At 39.1% G+C, this 18,826-nt stretch overlaps 1 protein-coding gene across 1 annotated transcript in view; it reads left to right on the top strand.

Moving 5' to 3' along the window:
• TTN (titin) overlaps positions 1 to 18,826 on the top strand; it is a 285,964-nt gene that overhangs the window by 33,609 nt on the left and 233,529 nt on the right. The window contains exons 31-42 of the mRNA XM_082466160.1: positions 51 to 314; positions 407 to 667; positions 2,309 to 2,569; positions 3,110 to 3,373; positions 3,466 to 3,726; positions 3,848 to 4,108; positions 4,540 to 4,800; positions 5,319 to 5,460; positions 5,549 to 5,714; positions 7,468 to 7,699; positions 9,160 to 9,444; positions 9,678 to 9,803. Of these exons, the coding sequence (XP_082322286.1) occupies positions 51 to 314; positions 407 to 667; positions 2,309 to 2,569; positions 3,110 to 3,373; positions 3,466 to 3,726; positions 3,848 to 4,108; positions 4,540 to 4,800; positions 5,319 to 5,460; positions 5,549 to 5,714; positions 7,468 to 7,699; positions 9,160 to 9,444; positions 9,678 to 9,803 (2,784 nt within the window). The remainder of the gene's footprint in view (positions 1 to 50; positions 315 to 406; positions 668 to 2,308; positions 2,570 to 3,109; positions 3,374 to 3,465; positions 3,727 to 3,847; positions 4,109 to 4,539; positions 4,801 to 5,318; positions 5,461 to 5,548; positions 5,715 to 7,467; positions 7,700 to 9,159; positions 9,445 to 9,677; positions 9,804 to 18,826) is intronic.

The following is an 18,826-nucleotide window of genomic DNA, read 5'->3' as shown; positions in this document are numbered from 1 at the left end:
TCCAACAAAATCTGTATTCACAATTCCTTTGTGTGTGTGTGGTTTTGCAGGTGTTGATGTGATAACACCTCTAAAAGACATTAACGTGCTTGAGGGCACCAAGGCTGTGCTCGAATGTAAGGTCTCAGTCCCTGATGTGACTTCTGTTAAGTGGTACTTAAATGATGAACAAATCAAGCCTGATGATCGCGTGCATGCCATTGTCAAAGGCACTAAGCAGCGTCTTGTGATTAACCGGACCTATGCTTCAGATGAAGGTCCTTACAAGCTGATGGTTGGCAGAGTTGAAACCAGCTGTGATCTTTCTGTAGAAAGTAAGAATTGTTCCATGTCACTTAGTATTATTTTAAGCATTCTATTTTCCCAGTATAATAGTAACCAAGTGATTATTTTATTTTCCCCCCAGAAATTAAAATTATCAGAGGTCTTCATGACCTTACCTGTACAGAGACCCAAAATGTGGTCTTGGAAGTTGAACTGTCCCACTCAGGAATTGATGTCTTGTGGAATTTTAAGGACAAGGAAATCAAACCCAGTTCTAAATATAAAATTGAAGCTCATGGAAAAATATATAAGTTGACGGTTCTAAATATGATGAAAGACGATGAAGGGGAATATACATTTTATGCTGGAGAAAATATGACATCTGGAAAACTTATCGTGGCAGGTTAGTACATTTATCATTTAACCTAAGTTCTTATGTAGGGCAGTTGTTTTAACTTAAGAAATCATTGCCCATTTCCTCCCAAATTCCCACCAGTTTCCCACTTCCTTGCCTCTGCTTATGCTGTTCTCAAAACCAATAATACCCTTGACACTATTCCCATCAGCCTAAATTCCAAATGTTCTTCCAGGAAGTCGTAGCTCAAATGCCATCTCCTCTGTGAAGCCTTCCTTGATCTTCCCATTTGTAGAAGATCTTAACCCTCCAACCTCAGGATCACTTTATGTGTGTTTCTTTCATGACCCTGACTCATATACTTGTTTTATTCCCTGTTTCTTCTTCCCACACCTGAGTAGATGCTCCCCAAATGTGGAATTGCTTCTTTCTCATCTTTGTATAGTCCAATACGTTGCACATGATAGATTGATGAGTTAACGTTTGGACTGAGTTTTATTTAAACTCTCCTACTGTAAAGATGTATTTCTTTTTTTTATTGCTCTTGTTTCATTCACTTTTGTTTTCTTTGTTCCCTTCATACTTTATAATGAACCCAATGAATATTTTTAAAATATACCTCAATGTATGTGTCTGTGTGTCTCTTGTGAAATGAAGTAGACCATTCTCAGCAGAAGCCACCAGCTTAAAAATGAAGAATCAAAAGTCTAAACCAACTGTCAAGAAAAAACTAGGCATCATCATTAATTTGTTTGGTACATAACAATTTAGGTTTTGAGGAGATTAAATTGTGCAATCCATGGTATATAAGCAAGTCAAATGGGAATAGTGTCTTTGGTATGAAAATTTCATGGTTTATACTTTATTATATTTGAGATTTCCTCAAAGATTTGACCATGAGAAAAACTTCTGAAACAGAATTTTAGATTCTGCACTTTGATATGTTTAATATAAATGACGTGTTTTTAAATGTGTGGAAACAAAAAACTATGAGCCTCTATGTGATTTCACCCAACATTTTTAAAGTACCTGCCATTGACCAGAGGCTGCTAGGAACTCAGGATACAAAAATGAATATGGCATGATATTTTTTTTGAGGAATTCACAATATAGAGAGGGACAGATACATTAGCAACTAACCTGATGAAGGAGTAATTATTTCTGCCAGCGGATGATGGCACTGGAGGCAATGGGGGAAAACTTTGTAGAAGAGATGACATTTGTCAAAACAGTGATTTTTAGTATATAGGAATCCCTAATCTTCTAGAAACATTGATGACTATACATTTTGTTCAGCAGTATTTTTTCCAGTCAGATATTAGGTGTATTTTCAGGAAATCATCCTTAGAAGACTAAGCAGAATGCTTTTGAGGAAGGAACTGAGTTACGGGCCGTCCATGAGGTGTGCTTCACATTAAGGTTCTCAGAGTTCTGTATAACTTAACAGTTGCTTTTCCTTTGCAAAACCTTTCTGATTCCAGTAGTTTCCCTGGTTATCAGTGATACATACTTAGAATGAGGGGTTTCTGTGATACCTTCTTAAAGTGCGTAAAAATAATTTTATTAGACATTTCATGATGTTCAGAATCATATTTTAAAATTTGATGTTTTATATTTAATTGTGCAAAGATTTTTCTATTGTATAAATATTTTTAAAAGACTCACACTTGTACTTCTCTTGTTCCAAAGGGGGTGCCATCTCTAAGCCACTCACAGATCAGACTGTAGCTGAATCCCAGGAAGCTGTGTTTGAATGTGAAGTTGCCAACCCAGATTCCGAAGGAGAATGGTTGAAGGATGGCAAACACCTACCACTGAGTAAAAACATCAGAAGTAAATCTGATGGCCACAAAAGGAGGCTTATCATTGCCGCCACCAAACTAGATGACATTGGAGAATACACCTACAAGGTGGCCACTTCCAAAACATCTGCCAAACTTAAAGTTGAAGGTCAGTGATATAATAACAGATTTATCCACTAAAAAATCGTATTATATTTTTGGCAGTTATTCTAAAAGTCAAATGGTATGATCATTTTGGATGCCATAAATCCTCATTTCATAAAATCATTATAAACTCTCGAACTTTCTTTCTGAGCCATGTACCACAAGGTGCAAAATTGCTTATGAGTTTATGTGAAGAAGCCATGTCTTAGGTTCCAGCTCTGTGGAGCAGCAAATTAGATGCTCTCAGTCTGTATTCTTCTTTCACTCTTCTCCAATCCATTGATTAAGTTATTAATATACAGCTATGCAAACTACATCTCATTCAAGTATAGAAAAGACATTATACAAGGTACATTTCAAACTGGACCCCAGGTTTTCCTGAATAATCTCAGTGTCTTTTAAAAACTCTAGAGATGCTGCATAACTGCAAATTCTTTGATAACCATTCTTTTGCAAGATGACCCGGTAGCAATCTTATTTGGGACTTCTCTTGCCTGAATGGTATCATCTTTATTTTCTAAACAAATCGTAAATTTGTCTTCAGCTGTCAAAATTAAGAAGACTCTGAAGAACCTCACGGTGACAGAGACGCAAGATGCTGTTTTCACTGTGGAGCTCACACACCCTAATGTAAAAGGTGTCCAGTGGATCAGAAACGGGGTTGTGCTGGAATCCAATGACAAGTACACTGTCTCAGTCAAAGGAACAGTTTACTCTCTGAGAATTAAAAACTGTGCCGTTGCGGATGAATCTGTTTATGGCTTCAAGCTTGGAAGGCTGGGAGCCAGTGCCAGACTGCACGTTGAGAGTAAGTTGACTTAGAAACACTTTACAAGTAGCCAACTTGTGGTTACCATGAAGTTAACCATATCACTAAATGGCTTCAACTTTCCTCATTAGCCGTCAAAATCATTAAGAAGCCAAAGGATGTGACAGCCTTGGAAAATGCCACCGTTGCCTTTGAAGTTAGCGTTTCCCACGACACAGTGCCGGTGAAATGGTTCCACAAGAATGTGGAGATTAAGCCGAGTGACAAACACAGGCTGGTCTCAGAAAGGAAGGTCCACAAACTGATGCTGCAGCATATTTCCCCCTTGGACGCTGGAGAATATACAGCTGTGGTGGGGCAATTGGAATGCAAAGCGAAACTATTCGTGGAGAGTAAGTATGAGGCAGCCCCTGTGGCATTTCTAGGTGATCTCCATGTATTCATTCGTTTGTTTGCTCCATCTTTTTTTTAAAATAAAATATATTAACCGAAGTGCTCTCTGATTTTCCCAAGCATTACATATTACAAAAACCATGAAGAACATTGAGGTACCTGAGACCAAAACTGCCTCGTTTGAGTGTGAGGTCTCCCACTTCAATGTGCCTTCCATGTGGCTAAAGAATGGGGTGGAGATTGAAATGAGTGAAAAGTTCAAGATCGTGGTGCAGGGAAAACTCCACCAGCTGATCATCATGAACACCAGCACAGAGGACTCAGCGGAATACACATTTGTCTGTGGCAATGACCAAGTCAGCGCCACTCTGAAAGTGACCCGTAAGTAAAATATATATACAAATATATATATATATATATATATATATATATATATATACACACACACACACAGAATATCCAGTAGACTCATTGTTATTCCATAGCCTACACTTTTTCTTCCTGACCAGTTACCTTGATTGAAACATCTACTGTGTCCACACTGAGTCAGGCATCTGGATAAAATTTTTGATTAGCATTGAAATGCTACCTATAAAGATGCTCCAGTGTCTATCTCTTGCTTTTTCTGTTCCCCTGACACTTGACATTGTCCTGTAGAGGGGTACCTGGAAGGTATCATGGCTCATCTCTCTGAACTGTGATCGCCTAAACAGACGTACTAAGAACATTCCAAGTTTTCATTCTGTGCCTGTTATAACCCACGTCGTATTGACACAAAATCTCCTTGGGTGTATTTCCTTCCCCCTTTGCAGCAATCATGATTACATCCATGCTGAAGGACATCAATGCTGAAGAAAAAGACACCATTACCTTTGAGGTAACAGTGAACTATGAAGGCATCTCTTACAAATGGTTGAAGAATGGCGTGGAAATCAAATCAACTGACAGGTGCCAGATGAGAACCAAAAAGCTCACCCACTCACTGAACATCAGGAATGTTCACTTTGGGGACGCTGCTGAGTACACCTTTGTGGCTGGAAAAGCTGCCTCGACAGCCACTCTTTATGTGGAAGGTATGGTTTCAAAAATGTCATATCCATAAACGTAAATGGCAAACACACTATATAAAATGTTAGAGCATCAGCTAATGAATGGATAAGTAAAATGAGGTATATCCACGCAATGAAATATTATTCAGCAATAAAAAGGAGGTACTGATACATGCTACAACATGGATGAACCTTAAAAAACTTTATACCAAGTGAAAGAAGCCGGTCACAAAGAACCACATACTGTATGATTCCAGTTACAGGAAAAGTTCAGAGTGCACAAATCTGTAGAGACATAGGTGGGTGCCTAAGTCTGAGGGGAGGACAAAGGGAGGTGTCTGGAGGGTGATGGCTAAGGGGTACATGGTTTCTTTTGGGGGTAATGGGAATGCTTTGAAATTAATTATGGTGATGGTTGCACAACTCTGAATATACTGAAAGCCACTGAATTGTATACTTTCACTGGGTGAATTGTATAGTATGTGAATTATACCTTAGCAAAGCTGTTAGAAAGATTAATTTTTTTACACACTGTTCTCCAGCTCGTCATATAGAATTTAGGAAACACATTAAAGACATTAAGGTTCTCGAGAAGAAGCGAGCCATGTTTGAATGTGAAGTTTCTGAACCTGACATCACTGTGCAGTGGATGAAAGATGGCCAAGAGCTACAGCTTGTGGACAGGTCCGTTGGTTTGTTTGCCACTTCCCAGTGATTCCCAGTTTCCTTTGAGTCATCATATGTTAAACCTCAATTTCTCTTTCTTCCATAGAATAAAGATACAGAAGGAGAAATACGTCCACCGCCTTCTGATCCCATCCACCCGGTTATCTGATGCTGGGAAGTACACAGTGGTGGCTGGAGGCAACATGTCCACTGCCAGCCTCTTTGTGGAGGGCAGAGACGTTCGCATCCGAAGCATTAAAAGGGAGGTTCAGGTAATGCTGAATTTTTGGAGAAGTCATCAGTAGCTCCTAATCTATCATTTTGTCACTTAATTTTTTTTTAACATCTTTATTGGAGTATAATTGCTTCACAATGGTGTGTTAGTTTCTGCTGTATAACAAAGTGAATCAGCTATACGTATACATATATCCCCATATCTCCTCCCTCTTGCATCTCCCTCCCACCCTCCCTATCCCACCCCTCTAGGTGGACACAAAGCACCAAGATGATCTCCCTGTGCTCTGCGGCTGCTTCCCACTAGCTATCTGTTTCACATTTGGTAGTGTAGCTATGTCCATGCCACTCTCTCACTTTGTCCCAGCTTACCCTTCCCCATCCCCGTGTCCTCATAGAGAATGTCACTTAATTTTCTGACTTTTAAATTTTCTAACCACAGTCTTCTGAAAAAATGAAATCAGCTTATCCCTACCAGCTTACACTCTTGTGCTGACATCAACTTAGTCACAGTTTCCTCTCGCTTAGGGAATAAGTGTATCCTTTGCAGCTGTTTAAATACTTTAATGAAAGCAGCTGTAGACACTTCACTGTCAAATGGCCACTTACCAAGCAGCATCAACCCTAAAGGAACTAAAATTTAAATTGTGATGTTCGCACAGCAACTGGAATTAAGGGAATTCAGAACAAGGTGGCATTTTCTCAGAAGCCTTCTACCTTGGAGAGGCAGCTGTGTGGGGACTTGACTGGGAAAACTCCCTCCGAGGTCCAAGAGGAAGACCAGTTAGAGCAAAGCTGGATTCCTAGCAGCGATGCTGAGCAAACACCTTTGCTCTCGACTGCACATACGGCTTGTCCTCATGGGTGCCAGTCTTCCCACGCGATATAACGGGGAGATAACATGTGAAGAGAAGTATCACTTGAGCTCATGTTTATCATATTGCTCATCCAAGGAGAGCCAGGCATTACATTAGGCCAGAGTGAAAAAAAAGCCTCAATGCATACTCAGATAACCCAAATATGTCCTTCATCCTTTATTGACCAATTCTGAACCTTGATTTTCTCACTTTTAAAAATGAGGATAATAGTTCCTACCTAGCCTACAAGGTTCACATCATATGAAATCAAATTGAGCAGTAACTTAAAAGAACTTTGTCAATGATAAACAGCCCTCAGATGTAAAATGTCATTATTTCTTTTCTTTTTTAATTTTTATTTTATTATTTACTTTTGGCTGTGTCGGGTCTTTGTTGCTGCGTGCAGGCTTTCTCTAGTTGCAGGGAGCGGGGGCTACTCTTTCTTGCAGTGCACAGGCTTCTCATTGCAGTGGCTTCTCTTGTTGTGGAGCACAGGCTCTAGGCACTCGAGCTTCAGTCGCTGTGGTGTGCAGGCTGTAGTTGTGGCGCATGGGCTTAGTTGCTCCACGCCATGTGGGATCTTCCCGGACCAGGGATTGAAGGATTGAACCTGTGTCCCCTGCATTGGCAGGCGTATTCTTAACCACTGCACCACCAGGAAGTCCTGCAAAGTGTCATTATTTCTGTTATGATTAACTAAGAAGTAAACATTTAAGGATGAAATCATTGCCTCCGTGCAGATGTAAGCAAAAGAAGTATGGGCACCTTTTGTCCAAGGATATGCAGGAAAACTTAGAATGTGCTATAACCAGTCAACTTTCTATATCATAATATATAGGTTTGACATGCTCTTCAAATGAGCTGTTTTGGAAACAGGTTAAAACCGAAAGGAAATCAGGGCTTCAATTTTCTTTTCCTGTTGCTCCATTAAAAGGTTATTGAGAAACAACGTGCTGTCGTTGAGTTTGAGGTCAATGAAGATGATGTAGATGCCCACTGGTATAAAGACGGCATTGAAATCAATTTCCAAGTTGAAGAACGACACCAGTATGTGGTGGAGAGAAGAATCCACCGGATGTTTATCTCTGAGACCAGGCATAGCGATGCTGGTGAATACACCTTTGTGGCAGGAAGGAACAGGAGTTCTGTTACGCTCTACGTCAATGGTAGGTAGAGATATTGACATATTTTGTGCATCCATCTGTAATAATCCTCCCTTTCAACTTACTGAAGTTCTGGTAGTTCCCAGGCAATTTCTCAAGAACCCATGGTACTCATATGTTTGAAGTTATTACATTTATTTTCATATTATACCTGTGGAAATGGGATGGTAGCTGTTAAAAGGACCAAGATGTCATTTCCAGAAGGCACCTAATGGCTAGATCCTTATTTAGTTTGGTCAACATTATTGAACATCCACTGTATGTCAATTATAATAGACCCCAAATGGGTTTCTAGGTACAGTTTTCAGCTGTTCTAGTTCTCTGCCCTTGGCCCTAACTGCTTGAATACTAGTAGCACTACCAAGTGATGGGGCATTTCCAGCCTCTGGTGGGGTATTTCCAGCCTCTGTTAGGGCATGCCTGGGAGAACCTAGAAAGCCACAGGCGAGCTCCATGCCCTAGGACCAGGCTCTGACTTTAGTGGGGGATACCATATGCTACCAAGTCCTCAGAGGAGCACCATTAAACCATCCACTTTCCTCATTAGAAACCTTAGAGCTGTATCTGAGGCTGGTCTAGATCCATCCCTGTCCTGACCTTGGGTCCTACCTGTCTGAACAAATACCCCTGAGACAGATGAAGGAACACTAAGAGTAATCTCAAGTTTCATAAAAATGAACCATATTGCCAACATTCCCTTGGTCCCTAGAAGACCAAATGGTCATGGTATCCAGTTATTATTATTTCTATATTAGTGGTAGAGAAACTGAGGCACAGAGAAGTAAAGGTCTACCCATATGGCTGTGTCAGAAATCAGCCTCACAGAAGTCATTTCTCCCCATTTCTTGGTTCCATGAACGACCCAGTTTCCCTCAGTCATCACAACACCAAGAATATGTTTTAATTAGCATAACAGGAAAGCTGCATTTAAAAAAAAATTACCTAATTGCCTTTAGATCTAAAATGACATTCATTCATTCATACATACTGATTGCACTTCACTGGCACCTGTATATTAAAAAATGACTATCACATATACACAAATACTTGCAAAACAAACCTGAATGGGATGAGCCACCTCACCACACAATTTGCCCAAATGACTGTTAAAAATAGGTAGCATGTGGAAGTGTTCTAGCATTCTTTAGAGGACTGTCCATTGTCACCCCGATCCAGATCCCAGCCAGGAAAGGGGTGACCGTGTTATGCTGAAAAACTCAGCACTCCCAGTATCACCCCCCCCCCCACCAAATATCAAAAGTATCTCCCTCTACTTAGGGACAAAATTCCAATTTTTTTTTTCCTTCTTAGCGCAAAAAATGTTCTAATATTCTGAAGCAAGTAAAGATATCACCATTCCGAAGTTTAGTTTCGGGATACATAACCACCTGGCAACAAATTAATGTAGATTTTCCCGTGCTTTCCTGTGTTTTCATGGGCTGTTTGTTTTCTTTTCTTCCCAGCCCCAGAACCACCCCAAATTCTGCAGGAGCTCCAGCCTGTTACCGTGCAATCTGGCAAGCCCGCCCGCTTCTGTGCTGTGATATCCGGCAGACCACAGCCGAAAATTTCCTGGTACAAGGAAGAGCAGCTGCTTTCCACTGGTTTCAAGTGCAAATTCCTTCACGATGGGCAAGAGTACACACTTCTGCTCATCGAAGCCTTCCCAGAGGACGCGGCCGTCTATACCTGTGAAGCCAAGAATGACTATGGAATTGTCACTACCTCAGCATCACTCTCTGTGGAAGGTAGAAATGCCTTGCTACTTCTCAGCTTAAAGTAAAACCTAAGAAACCCGCTTTTGCATCCTCCCAGGGCATTTAAAAATACAACTTGGTGCTCCTAAAAGTAGATTGCTACCTAACTTGGAAACTTTGAAAGGGCTCCACTGCCAGATAAATTAAGAGAAATCGGCATGCTTCATTCTGTGAGGTCTGTAGGCTGACTTACTCCTGACAAGTCTTGTGGTCCCTTCCTTTAGTTCCAGAAGTTGTGTCTCCTGATCAGGAAATGCCAGTTTATCCTCCTGCCATCGTCACCCCACTTCAGGACACTGTCACTTCTGAGGGACGGCCAGCCCACTTTCAATGCAGAGTTTCTGGAACAGGTAGGTTTACAAGCAAGGGTAGAGTTGCTAATACTTAAAAAGAATGATGTGAGGAAAAGGTTTTCTTACCTCTCATGCATAATTTGAAGTTTCATGGGCATCTTGCAGAAGACTTACTTGGATTATTGAATTGAGAATTCGATCAGTGTTTTCCGCTACTGGACTGTACACCTAAAAATGGTTAAGGTGATAAATTTTATGTTTTTTTAAACTACAATTTAAACAAAAGGAATTCGTTCAGTGTTTTTCAATGTTTTAAACTTGAAAAATGTCATGTTTTCTTTATGATTGTAGTTACACTTTTGTTATCTCTTGAAAAAATATGACAAAACCTACAATTATTATTAGATTAATTATAATGGCAGCTACATATGTTTTAAGAGTCCATTTATATGTAAGATGTTGTCCAGTCTATGGACAGTGCTTGTGTGAAAAGCCATATCCCTTTGGAAGGTGGTATCCTGTAGTGGACAAAAGTGGGGGCATTATGATCAGAGAGGTTGGATTTGAGTCTTGGCTCCACTCTGTGACCTTCGGCAAATACGTGATTTCTCTGGTTCTCTTTCCCTCATGAATAAAGTGAGGATAATATTGCATTCAGTCTTAGAATGTACATTTCATGAGGGCAGGGATTCTGTCTTAGTACCGAGAACATGGTGCCTGAAAAGCAGTAGCTACTAGAAGGAAAGCTCTGTGAAAGCAAGGGTGGATCCTTGTCCTAGAATAGCTCCATACATAGTAGGTACTCAGTAAGTAATTGTTGATCGGACAAAAGAATGATTGTTAAATGGCTGATATCGATCCCTTCAGATCATTGTCATGATCATGTCAGATAACCCACATCAGCATGTATCGCAGCGCCCCTCATACAGGAATCCCTCCATCTGTTAGCTGTTGTGATTTTTAATTGGTGCATGTTTCCCAGAACCATCAGCCCCTCCCCTCACCCCAGAAGTCTGACCTTAGTAGAATGAGACAAAGTGTTTAGAGTCATTTCTAGCCAATGGTGATTGTAGATCTACCTCACATAGGGAGAGGGTAAATCAACCTTATCCCGAATGAAAATCACTCCCTCACTTGCTTGACTTTTGTATACCACCACAAAGGGAAATTCTCCAAGCTCGGGCATCTCACAGCACTCCTAATAAACGTTTGTTTTGCTTATTGTGCTTCTCCCGTTAGGTTATGACCCAGTCTCTACCTTGCCATGAGCTGTTTTCTTTAGCAAGTTAGTATTTCAATTGGGCTTCTATCACCTAATGATTTCCTCCTCTGGGATGGAGATGCTGATCTAGAAACCAAATAGACCTGTTTGATTTTATGAGCATAATTAAAGGATATGAGGTATATAAAGCACTTACAGGCATGGCTAGCAAGTGACTGGTGCTCAAGACATTAATTTTATTACAACCATGGAGAGGAATTATAGAAACATAAAAGTCTGGTATTGGGTGACCAACATAGATAAATACTGTAGACTTTGTGACTTCAGAGCATGGTATTTGAAAAATGCCGAATATTAAGAAATGAGGACTGATTCGGTAATATCCTACTAAAAAGAAAAATGCATTTTAATATCAAATTCACTAAAGCCATACTAAAGAATTTATCCATTCATTGAATTTTTAGAGGAAATTTTTCAAATAAATATATGTATATGGATTATCTAAAGTAGTAGTCTTAACTGTATTTGCATAGTGCTCTTTAGTTTATAAGTCATTTTATAGTTTGCCTTTAAGGCATTGCAAAAATACATTTGAAGCTCTCTACAAGTCTCCAATTGGGGTAGAAAAAGAAAAATATCTTTTCAATGTGACTGATGTCCTTAAATGAATGGACTTTATAAATTCATGTGATCATTAACTCTCTATGTGTGGTAATATTAATACACATACAGAGGTTTTAGAACCCTTTCATAAATGTATTTTCTATATGACAAAAATTAAATTCACTGAATAAATGCCTTTTTAAAATAAAAGCTCACCATATCACGTTTCATGCCCCTCAGACTGAAAATATTCACACAACTTCCCTTAAGAAAGTAAGTGCAGCTCTGCTTTCTACAAATTGGGGAAAAATATGAGTCTGCAGAGGCCCCAGTCTCATGTTTTTGGGAACTCAGTACTTGCTGAAGCATGGGGCATGGTCCTGAGCAATCTGGTGGTGCTTTTGTAAGTGGAAATGTTCTCTACTGAAGGTCTCTGGTGCCACCTACTGGTGGAAGAGAAGTTTGGAAAAGTAGAATTTTAAAACTTGTAGTAAAAGCTAGCTTTTTGCTAGTGCTCATTCTACAGATAATGGTCAGTATTACTTGGTGGCTTACAGAGTGGCAGCTAGCTAAGTGAGATGATAAATAATTAGTTTAGCAATGAGGAATGCCCACTGTTCATTTAAGCTTTTTTTTGGTTTTATTCGACCAACGTTTGTGTTCCTGCTATTGAGACATTACACTAGGTTCTAGGGATGCCAGGACCTGTCTCTTGCCTTCCTGGAGCTCAGTGTGTAGGTGAGGAGACACACGTGCACAGCTAGATCCCAAGGTTGTAAGTGCTGTAACAGCCCACCTACTCAGTGCTCTCTGTCTGGGAGAGAGCGGGAGAAAGATGCACGGACTGCACATTGAAGAATTAATAGGCTCATGAGCACGCTGGTGCTCCAGGCAGAGAACAACATTTATGAAGTCATAAAAGCTTGCCAGAACATTCCGTGTGCTGGCAACAAGTGGTTTAAGTATGGTTAGAAAGTGATGTAATGAGTGGGCGAGAAGCTAGAAAAGAAGGCAAGAGCCAGATCCTAAAGTGTTGGTATTCTGTGCTTAGGACTTTAGATTTTATCTTGTTTACTTTGAGGAGCCACTGAGAGATTTTGAAACCTCTGGGTAACATGATCAGGTTTTCTTTTTAGAAACAACACTCTGATATGGACAGATGTGGGAGGTGAGAATGAAGGTAAGGGACCAGCAGAGAGGCTATCATACTATGATAGGCTTGGAAGGTGTTGACAACTGAGAGAGTCAGGAGAAAGATGGGGGTAGATTGTGCAAGAGTCCAGGAGGTAGAATGAACGAGACTCAGGGACCAAATACAATGGAGTGGTGGGGGTGAGGAGCTGGGGCAGTGGGGTGGCCTCACAGAAGCCATGAGAGGCCAGTGACTGACACAGATAGTGGCAGCCCAGTCAGAAGTACCAAGTCCATTACCAAGACAGGTCTTGCCCTTTAGCTCATTTATTATTGGCAATTCATGCCTGTCCTCCTGCTTCACTGAGTTCACCAAAGGAAGAAGTTGTCAGGAAGAATAAGCAGGGAACCTTGTGAGGGAGAGAGAGTACCAAACTCTCCATCCTTCTCTTTCCATTGATGATTAAACACACAAACCAAGTATTTGTAGGATGACTTTTACATCCCATGTGATGATGGTATTACTTGTATATCTTATGGTCCTGTTTATTAGGTAAGTTATTGCTGATCCCTTGTGATGTTAGACATTCTCGCTTTAATGACTGACTTGTGCCTGTGGTTTATAAAGCCCTTTCCTCTGTGTATGTCATTGAATTCACACAGCAATTTTATAGCCCATGAATAGCCCATGAATTATTATGCATCTTATTTTACAAATGAGAAGACTGGTCCAGAGAGATTAACTGACATGTCTAAGGTCACACAGCTGGTAAATTGTAGTGTCAGGATTCCATTTCCTACCTTACCTTGCTACCTAAGGAAGTAAAAAGATTTGTTTCTTTAAAAGGGGAACTTGTAGTTTATAACAACTACCCTAGTGGGAAGCAGGGGAATATTCATAAACCAATATTTATGCAACAGTGCAAACAAATACTAGAGGATTGGACTATTAGAAGATCCCCATGGGTGGTATTGAGATAAGGAAGTAATATAGTGACCACATTCCAAAAACAAGATGGCTTCTGATTTTTGGCTTTTAAAACAAGTAACTAAATTTGAATCCACGCTTGGCTTGCAGGACTATTGCTTTAGTGGAAGTATAATATTTTTTAAAGTGCACATCATCTTAAACTATAACAACATAGTAATATTTATTCTTGATTTGGGGTTTTTATTTTCTATCATTTTAAGATGGTTCAAATTCTTGTGTGGAAATAGCTAGTTTTTTTTTTTTTACTTTATTTAATTTATTTTTTTATACAGCAGGTTCTTATTAGTCATCAATTTTATGCACATCAGTGTATACATGTCAATCCCAATCGCCCAATGCATCACACCACCATCCCCACCCCCCTGCAGCTTTCCCCCCTTGGTGTCCATACGTTTGTTCTCTACATCTGTGTCTCAACTTCTGCCCTGCAAACCGGTTCATCTGTACCATTTTTCTAGGTTCCACATACATGCGTTAATATACGATATTTGTTTTTCTCTTTCTGACTTACTTCACTCTGTATGACAGTCTCTAGATCCATCCACGTCTCAACAAGTGACTCAATTTCGTTCCTTTTTATGGCTGAGTAATATTCCATTGTATATATGTACCACAACTTCTTTATCCATTCGTCTGTCGATGGGCATTTAGGTTGCTTCCATGACCTGGCTATTGTAAATAGTGCTGCAATGAACATTGGGGTGCATGCGTCTTTTTGAATTATGGTTTTCTCGGATATATGCCCAGGAGTGGGATTACTGGATCATATGGTAATTCTATTTTTAGTTTTTTAAGGAACCTCCATACTGTTCTCCATAGTGGTTGTATCAATTTACATTCCCACCAACAGTGCAAGAGGGTTCCCTTTTCTCCAAACCCACTCCAGCATTTGTTGTTTGTAGATTTTCTGATGATGCCCATTCTGACTGGTGTGAGGTGATACCTCATTGTAGTTTTGATTTACATTTCTCTAATAATTAGTGATGTTGAGCAGCTTTTCATGTGCTTCTTGGCCATCTGTATGTCTTCGTTGGAGAAATGTCTATTTAGGTCTTCTGCCCCTTTTTGGATTAGGTTGTTTGTTTCTTTAATATTGAGCTGAATGAGCTGTTTATATATTTTGGAGTTTAATCCTTTGTCCGTTGATTCGCTTGCAAATATTTTCTCCCATTCTGAGGGTTGTCTTTTCGTCTTGTTTATGGTTTCCTTTGCTGTGCAAAAGCTTTTAAGTTTCATTAGGTCCCATTTGTTTATTTTTGTTTTTATTCCCATTACTCTAGGAGGTGGATCAAAAAAGACCTTGCTGTGATTTATGTCAAAGAGTGTTCTTCCTATGTTTTCCTCTAAGAGTTTTATAGTGTCCGGTCTTACATTTAGGTCTCAAATCCATTTTCAGTTTATTTTTGTGTATGGTGTTAGGGAGTATTCTAATTTCATTCTTTTACATGTAGCTGTCCAGTTTTCCCAGCACCACTTATTGAAGAGACTGTCTTTTCTCCATTGTATATCTTTGCCTCCTTTGTCATAGATTAGTTGACCATAGGTGCGTGGGTTAATCTCTGGGCTTTCTATCTTGTTCCATTGATCTATGTTTCTGTTTTTGTGCCAGTACCATATTGTCTTGATTACTGTAGCTTTGTGGTATAGTCTGAAGTCAGGGAGTCTGATTCCTCCAGCTCCGTTTTTTCCCTCAACACTGCTTTGGCTATTCGGGGTCTTTTGTGTCTCCATACAAATTTTAAGATGATTTGTTCTAGTTCCGTAAAAAATGCTATTGGTAATTTGATAGGGATTGTATTGAATCTGTAGATTGCTTTGGGTAGTATAGTCATTTTCACAATATTGATTCTTCCAATCCACGAACATGGTATATCTCTCCATCTGTTGGTATCATCTTTAATTTCTTTCATCAGTGTCTTATAGTTTTCTGCATACAGGTCTTTTGTCTCCCTAGGTAGGTTTATTCCTAGGTATTTTATTCTTTTTGTTGCAATGGTAAATGGAAGTGTTTCCATAATTTCTCTTTCAGATTTTTCATCATTAGTGTATAGGAATGCAAGAGATTTCTGTGCATTAATTTTGTATCCTGCAACTTTACCAAATTCATTGATTAGCTCTAGTAGTTTTCTGGTGGCAGTTTTAGGATTCTCTATGTATAGTATCATGTCATCTGCAAACAGTGACAGTTTTACTTCTTCTTTTCCAATTTGTATTCCTTTTATTTCTTTTTCTTCTCTGATTGCCGTGGCTAGAACTTCCAAAACTATGTTGAATAATAGCGGTGGGAGTGGACATCCTTGTCTCGTTCCTGATCTTAGAGGAAATGCTTTCAGTTTTTCACCGTTGAGGACAATGTTGGCTGTGTGTTTGTTGTATATGGCCTTTATTATGTTGAGGTAGGTTCGCTCTATGCCCACTTTCTGGAAAGTTTTTATCATAAAGGGGTGTTGAATTTTGTCAAAAGCTTTTTCTGCATCTATTGAGATGATCGTATGGTTTTTATTCTTCAGTTTGTTAATATGGTATATCACATTGATTGATTTGCGTATATTGAAGAATCCTTGCATCCCTGGGATAAATCCCACTTGATCGTGGTGTATGATCCTTTTAATGTGTTGTTGGATTCTGTTTGCTAGTATTTTGTTGAGGATCTTTGCATCTATATTCATCAGTGATATTGGTCTGTAATTTTCTTTTTTTGTAGTATCTTTGTCTGATTTTGGTATCAGGGTGATGGTGGCCTCATAGAATGAGTTTGGGAGTGTTCCTTCCTCTGCAATTTTTGGAAGAGTTTGAGAAGGATGGCTGTTAGCTCTTCTCTAAATGTTTGATAGAATTCACCTGTGAAGCCATCTGATCCTGGACTTCTGTTTGTTGGAAAATTTTTCATCACAGTTTCAATTTCATTACTTGTGATTGGTCTGTTCATATTTTCTATTTTACCTGGTTCAGTCTTGGGAGGTTATACCTTTGTAACAATTTGTCCATTCTTCCAGGTTGTCCATTTTATTGGCATAGAGTTGCTTGTAGTAGTCTCTTAGGACGCTTTGTATTTCTGCGATGTCTGTTGTAACTTCTCCTTTTTCATTTCTGATTTTATGGATTTGAGTCCTCTCCCTCTTTTTCTTGATGAGTCAGGCTAATGGTTTATCAATTTTCTTTATCTTCTCAAAGAACCAGCTTTTAGTTTTATTGATCTTTGCTATTGTTTTCTTTGTTTCTATTTCATTTATTTCTGCTCTGATCTTTATGATTTCTTTCCTTCTGCTAACTTTGGGTTTTGTTTGTTCTTCTTTCTCTAGTTCCTTTAGGTGTAAGTTTAGATTGTTTATTTGAGATTTTTCTTGTTTCTTGAGGTAGGCTTGTATAGGTATAAACTTCCCTCTTAGAAGTGCTTTTGCTGCATCCCATAGGTTTTTGATCGTCTTGTTTTCATTGTCCTTTGTCTCTAGGTATTTTTTGATTTCCTCTTTGATTTATTCAGTGATCTCTTGGTTATTTAGTAACGTATTGTTTAACCTCCATGTGTTTGTGTTTTTTACGTTTTTTTCCCTGTAATTCATTTCTAATCTCATAGCGTTGTGGTCAGAAAAGATGCTTGATATGATTTCAATTTTCTTAAATTTACTGAGTCTTGATTTGTGACCCAAGATGTGATCTATCCTGAAGAATGTTCTGTGTGCACTTGAGAAGAAAGTGTGATCTGCTGTTTTTGGATGGAATATCCTATAAATATCAATTAAATCTGTGTGGTCTATTGTGTCATTTAAAGCTTGTGTTTCCTTATTAATTCTCTGTCTGGATGATCTGTCCATTGGTGTAAGTGAGGTGTTAAAGTGCCCCACTATTATTGTGTTACTGTCGATTTCCTCTTTTATAGCTGTTAGCAGTTGCCTTATGTATTGAAGTGCTCTTATGTTGGGTGCATATATATTTATAATTGTTATATCTTCTTTGATTGATCCCTTGATCATTATGTAGTATCCTTCCTTGTCTCTTGTAACATTCTTTATTTTAAAGTCTATTTTATCTAATATGTGTATTGCTACTCCAGCTTTCTTTTGATTTCCATTTGCATGGAATATCTTTTTCCATCCCCTCACTTTCAGTCTGTATGTGTCGCTAGGTCTGAAGTGGGTCTCTTGTAGGCAGCACATATATGTGTCTTGTTTTTGTATCCATTCAGCAAACCTGTGTCTTTTGGTTGGAGCATTTAATCCATTCACGTTTAAGGTAATTATCGACATGTATTTTCCTATGACCATTGTCTTAACTGTTTTGGGTTTGCTTTTGTAGGTCCTTTTCTTCTCTTCTGTTTCCCACTTAGAGAAGTTCCTTTAGCATTTGTTGTAGAGCTGGTTTGGTGGTGCTGAATTCTCTTAGCTTTTGCTTGTCTGTAAAGCTTTTGATTTCTCCATTAAATCTGAATGAGATCCTTGCTGGGTAGAGTAATCTTGGTTGTAGGTTCTTCCGTTTCATCACTTTAAGTATATCATGCCACTCCCTTCTGGCTTGTAGAGTTTGTGCTGAGAAATCAGCTGTTAACCTTATGGGAGTTCCCCTGTATGTTATTTGTCGTTTTTCCCTTGATGCTTTTAATAATTTTTCTTTGTCTTTAATTTTTGCCAATTTGATTACTATGTGTCTCAGCTTGTTTCTCCTTGGGTTTATCCTGTATGGGACTCGCTGAGCTTCCTGGACTTGGGTGGCTCTTTCCTTTCCCATGTTAGGGAAGTTCTCAACTATAATCTCTTCAAATATCTTCTCTGGTCCTTTCTCTCTCTCTTCTCCTTCTGGGACCCCTATAATGCGAATGTTGTTGCATTTAATGTTGTCCCAGAGGTCTCTTAGGCTGTCTTCATTTCTTTTCATTCTTTTTTCTTTAGTCTGTTCCACAGCAGTGAATTCCACCATTCTGTCTTCCAAGTCAGTTATCCGTTCTTCTGCCTCAGTTATTCTGCTACTGATTCCTTCTAGTGTAGTTTTCATTTCAGTTACTGTATTGTTCATCTCTGTTTGTTTGTTTTTTAATTCTTCTAGGTCTTTGTTAAACATTTCTTGCATCTTCTCGATCTTTGCCTCCATTCTTATTCCGAGGTCCTGGATCATCTTCACTATCATTATTCTGAATTC

The sequence above is a fragment of the Balaenoptera physalus genome (genome assembly GCF_965194825.1).
Source record: "Balaenoptera physalus genome assembly, chromosome: 6".
NCBI lineage: Eukaryota > Metazoa > Chordata > Mammalia > Artiodactyla > Balaenopteridae > Balaenoptera > Balaenoptera physalus.
This window is presented reverse-complemented; position numbering and strand designations above follow the sequence as displayed.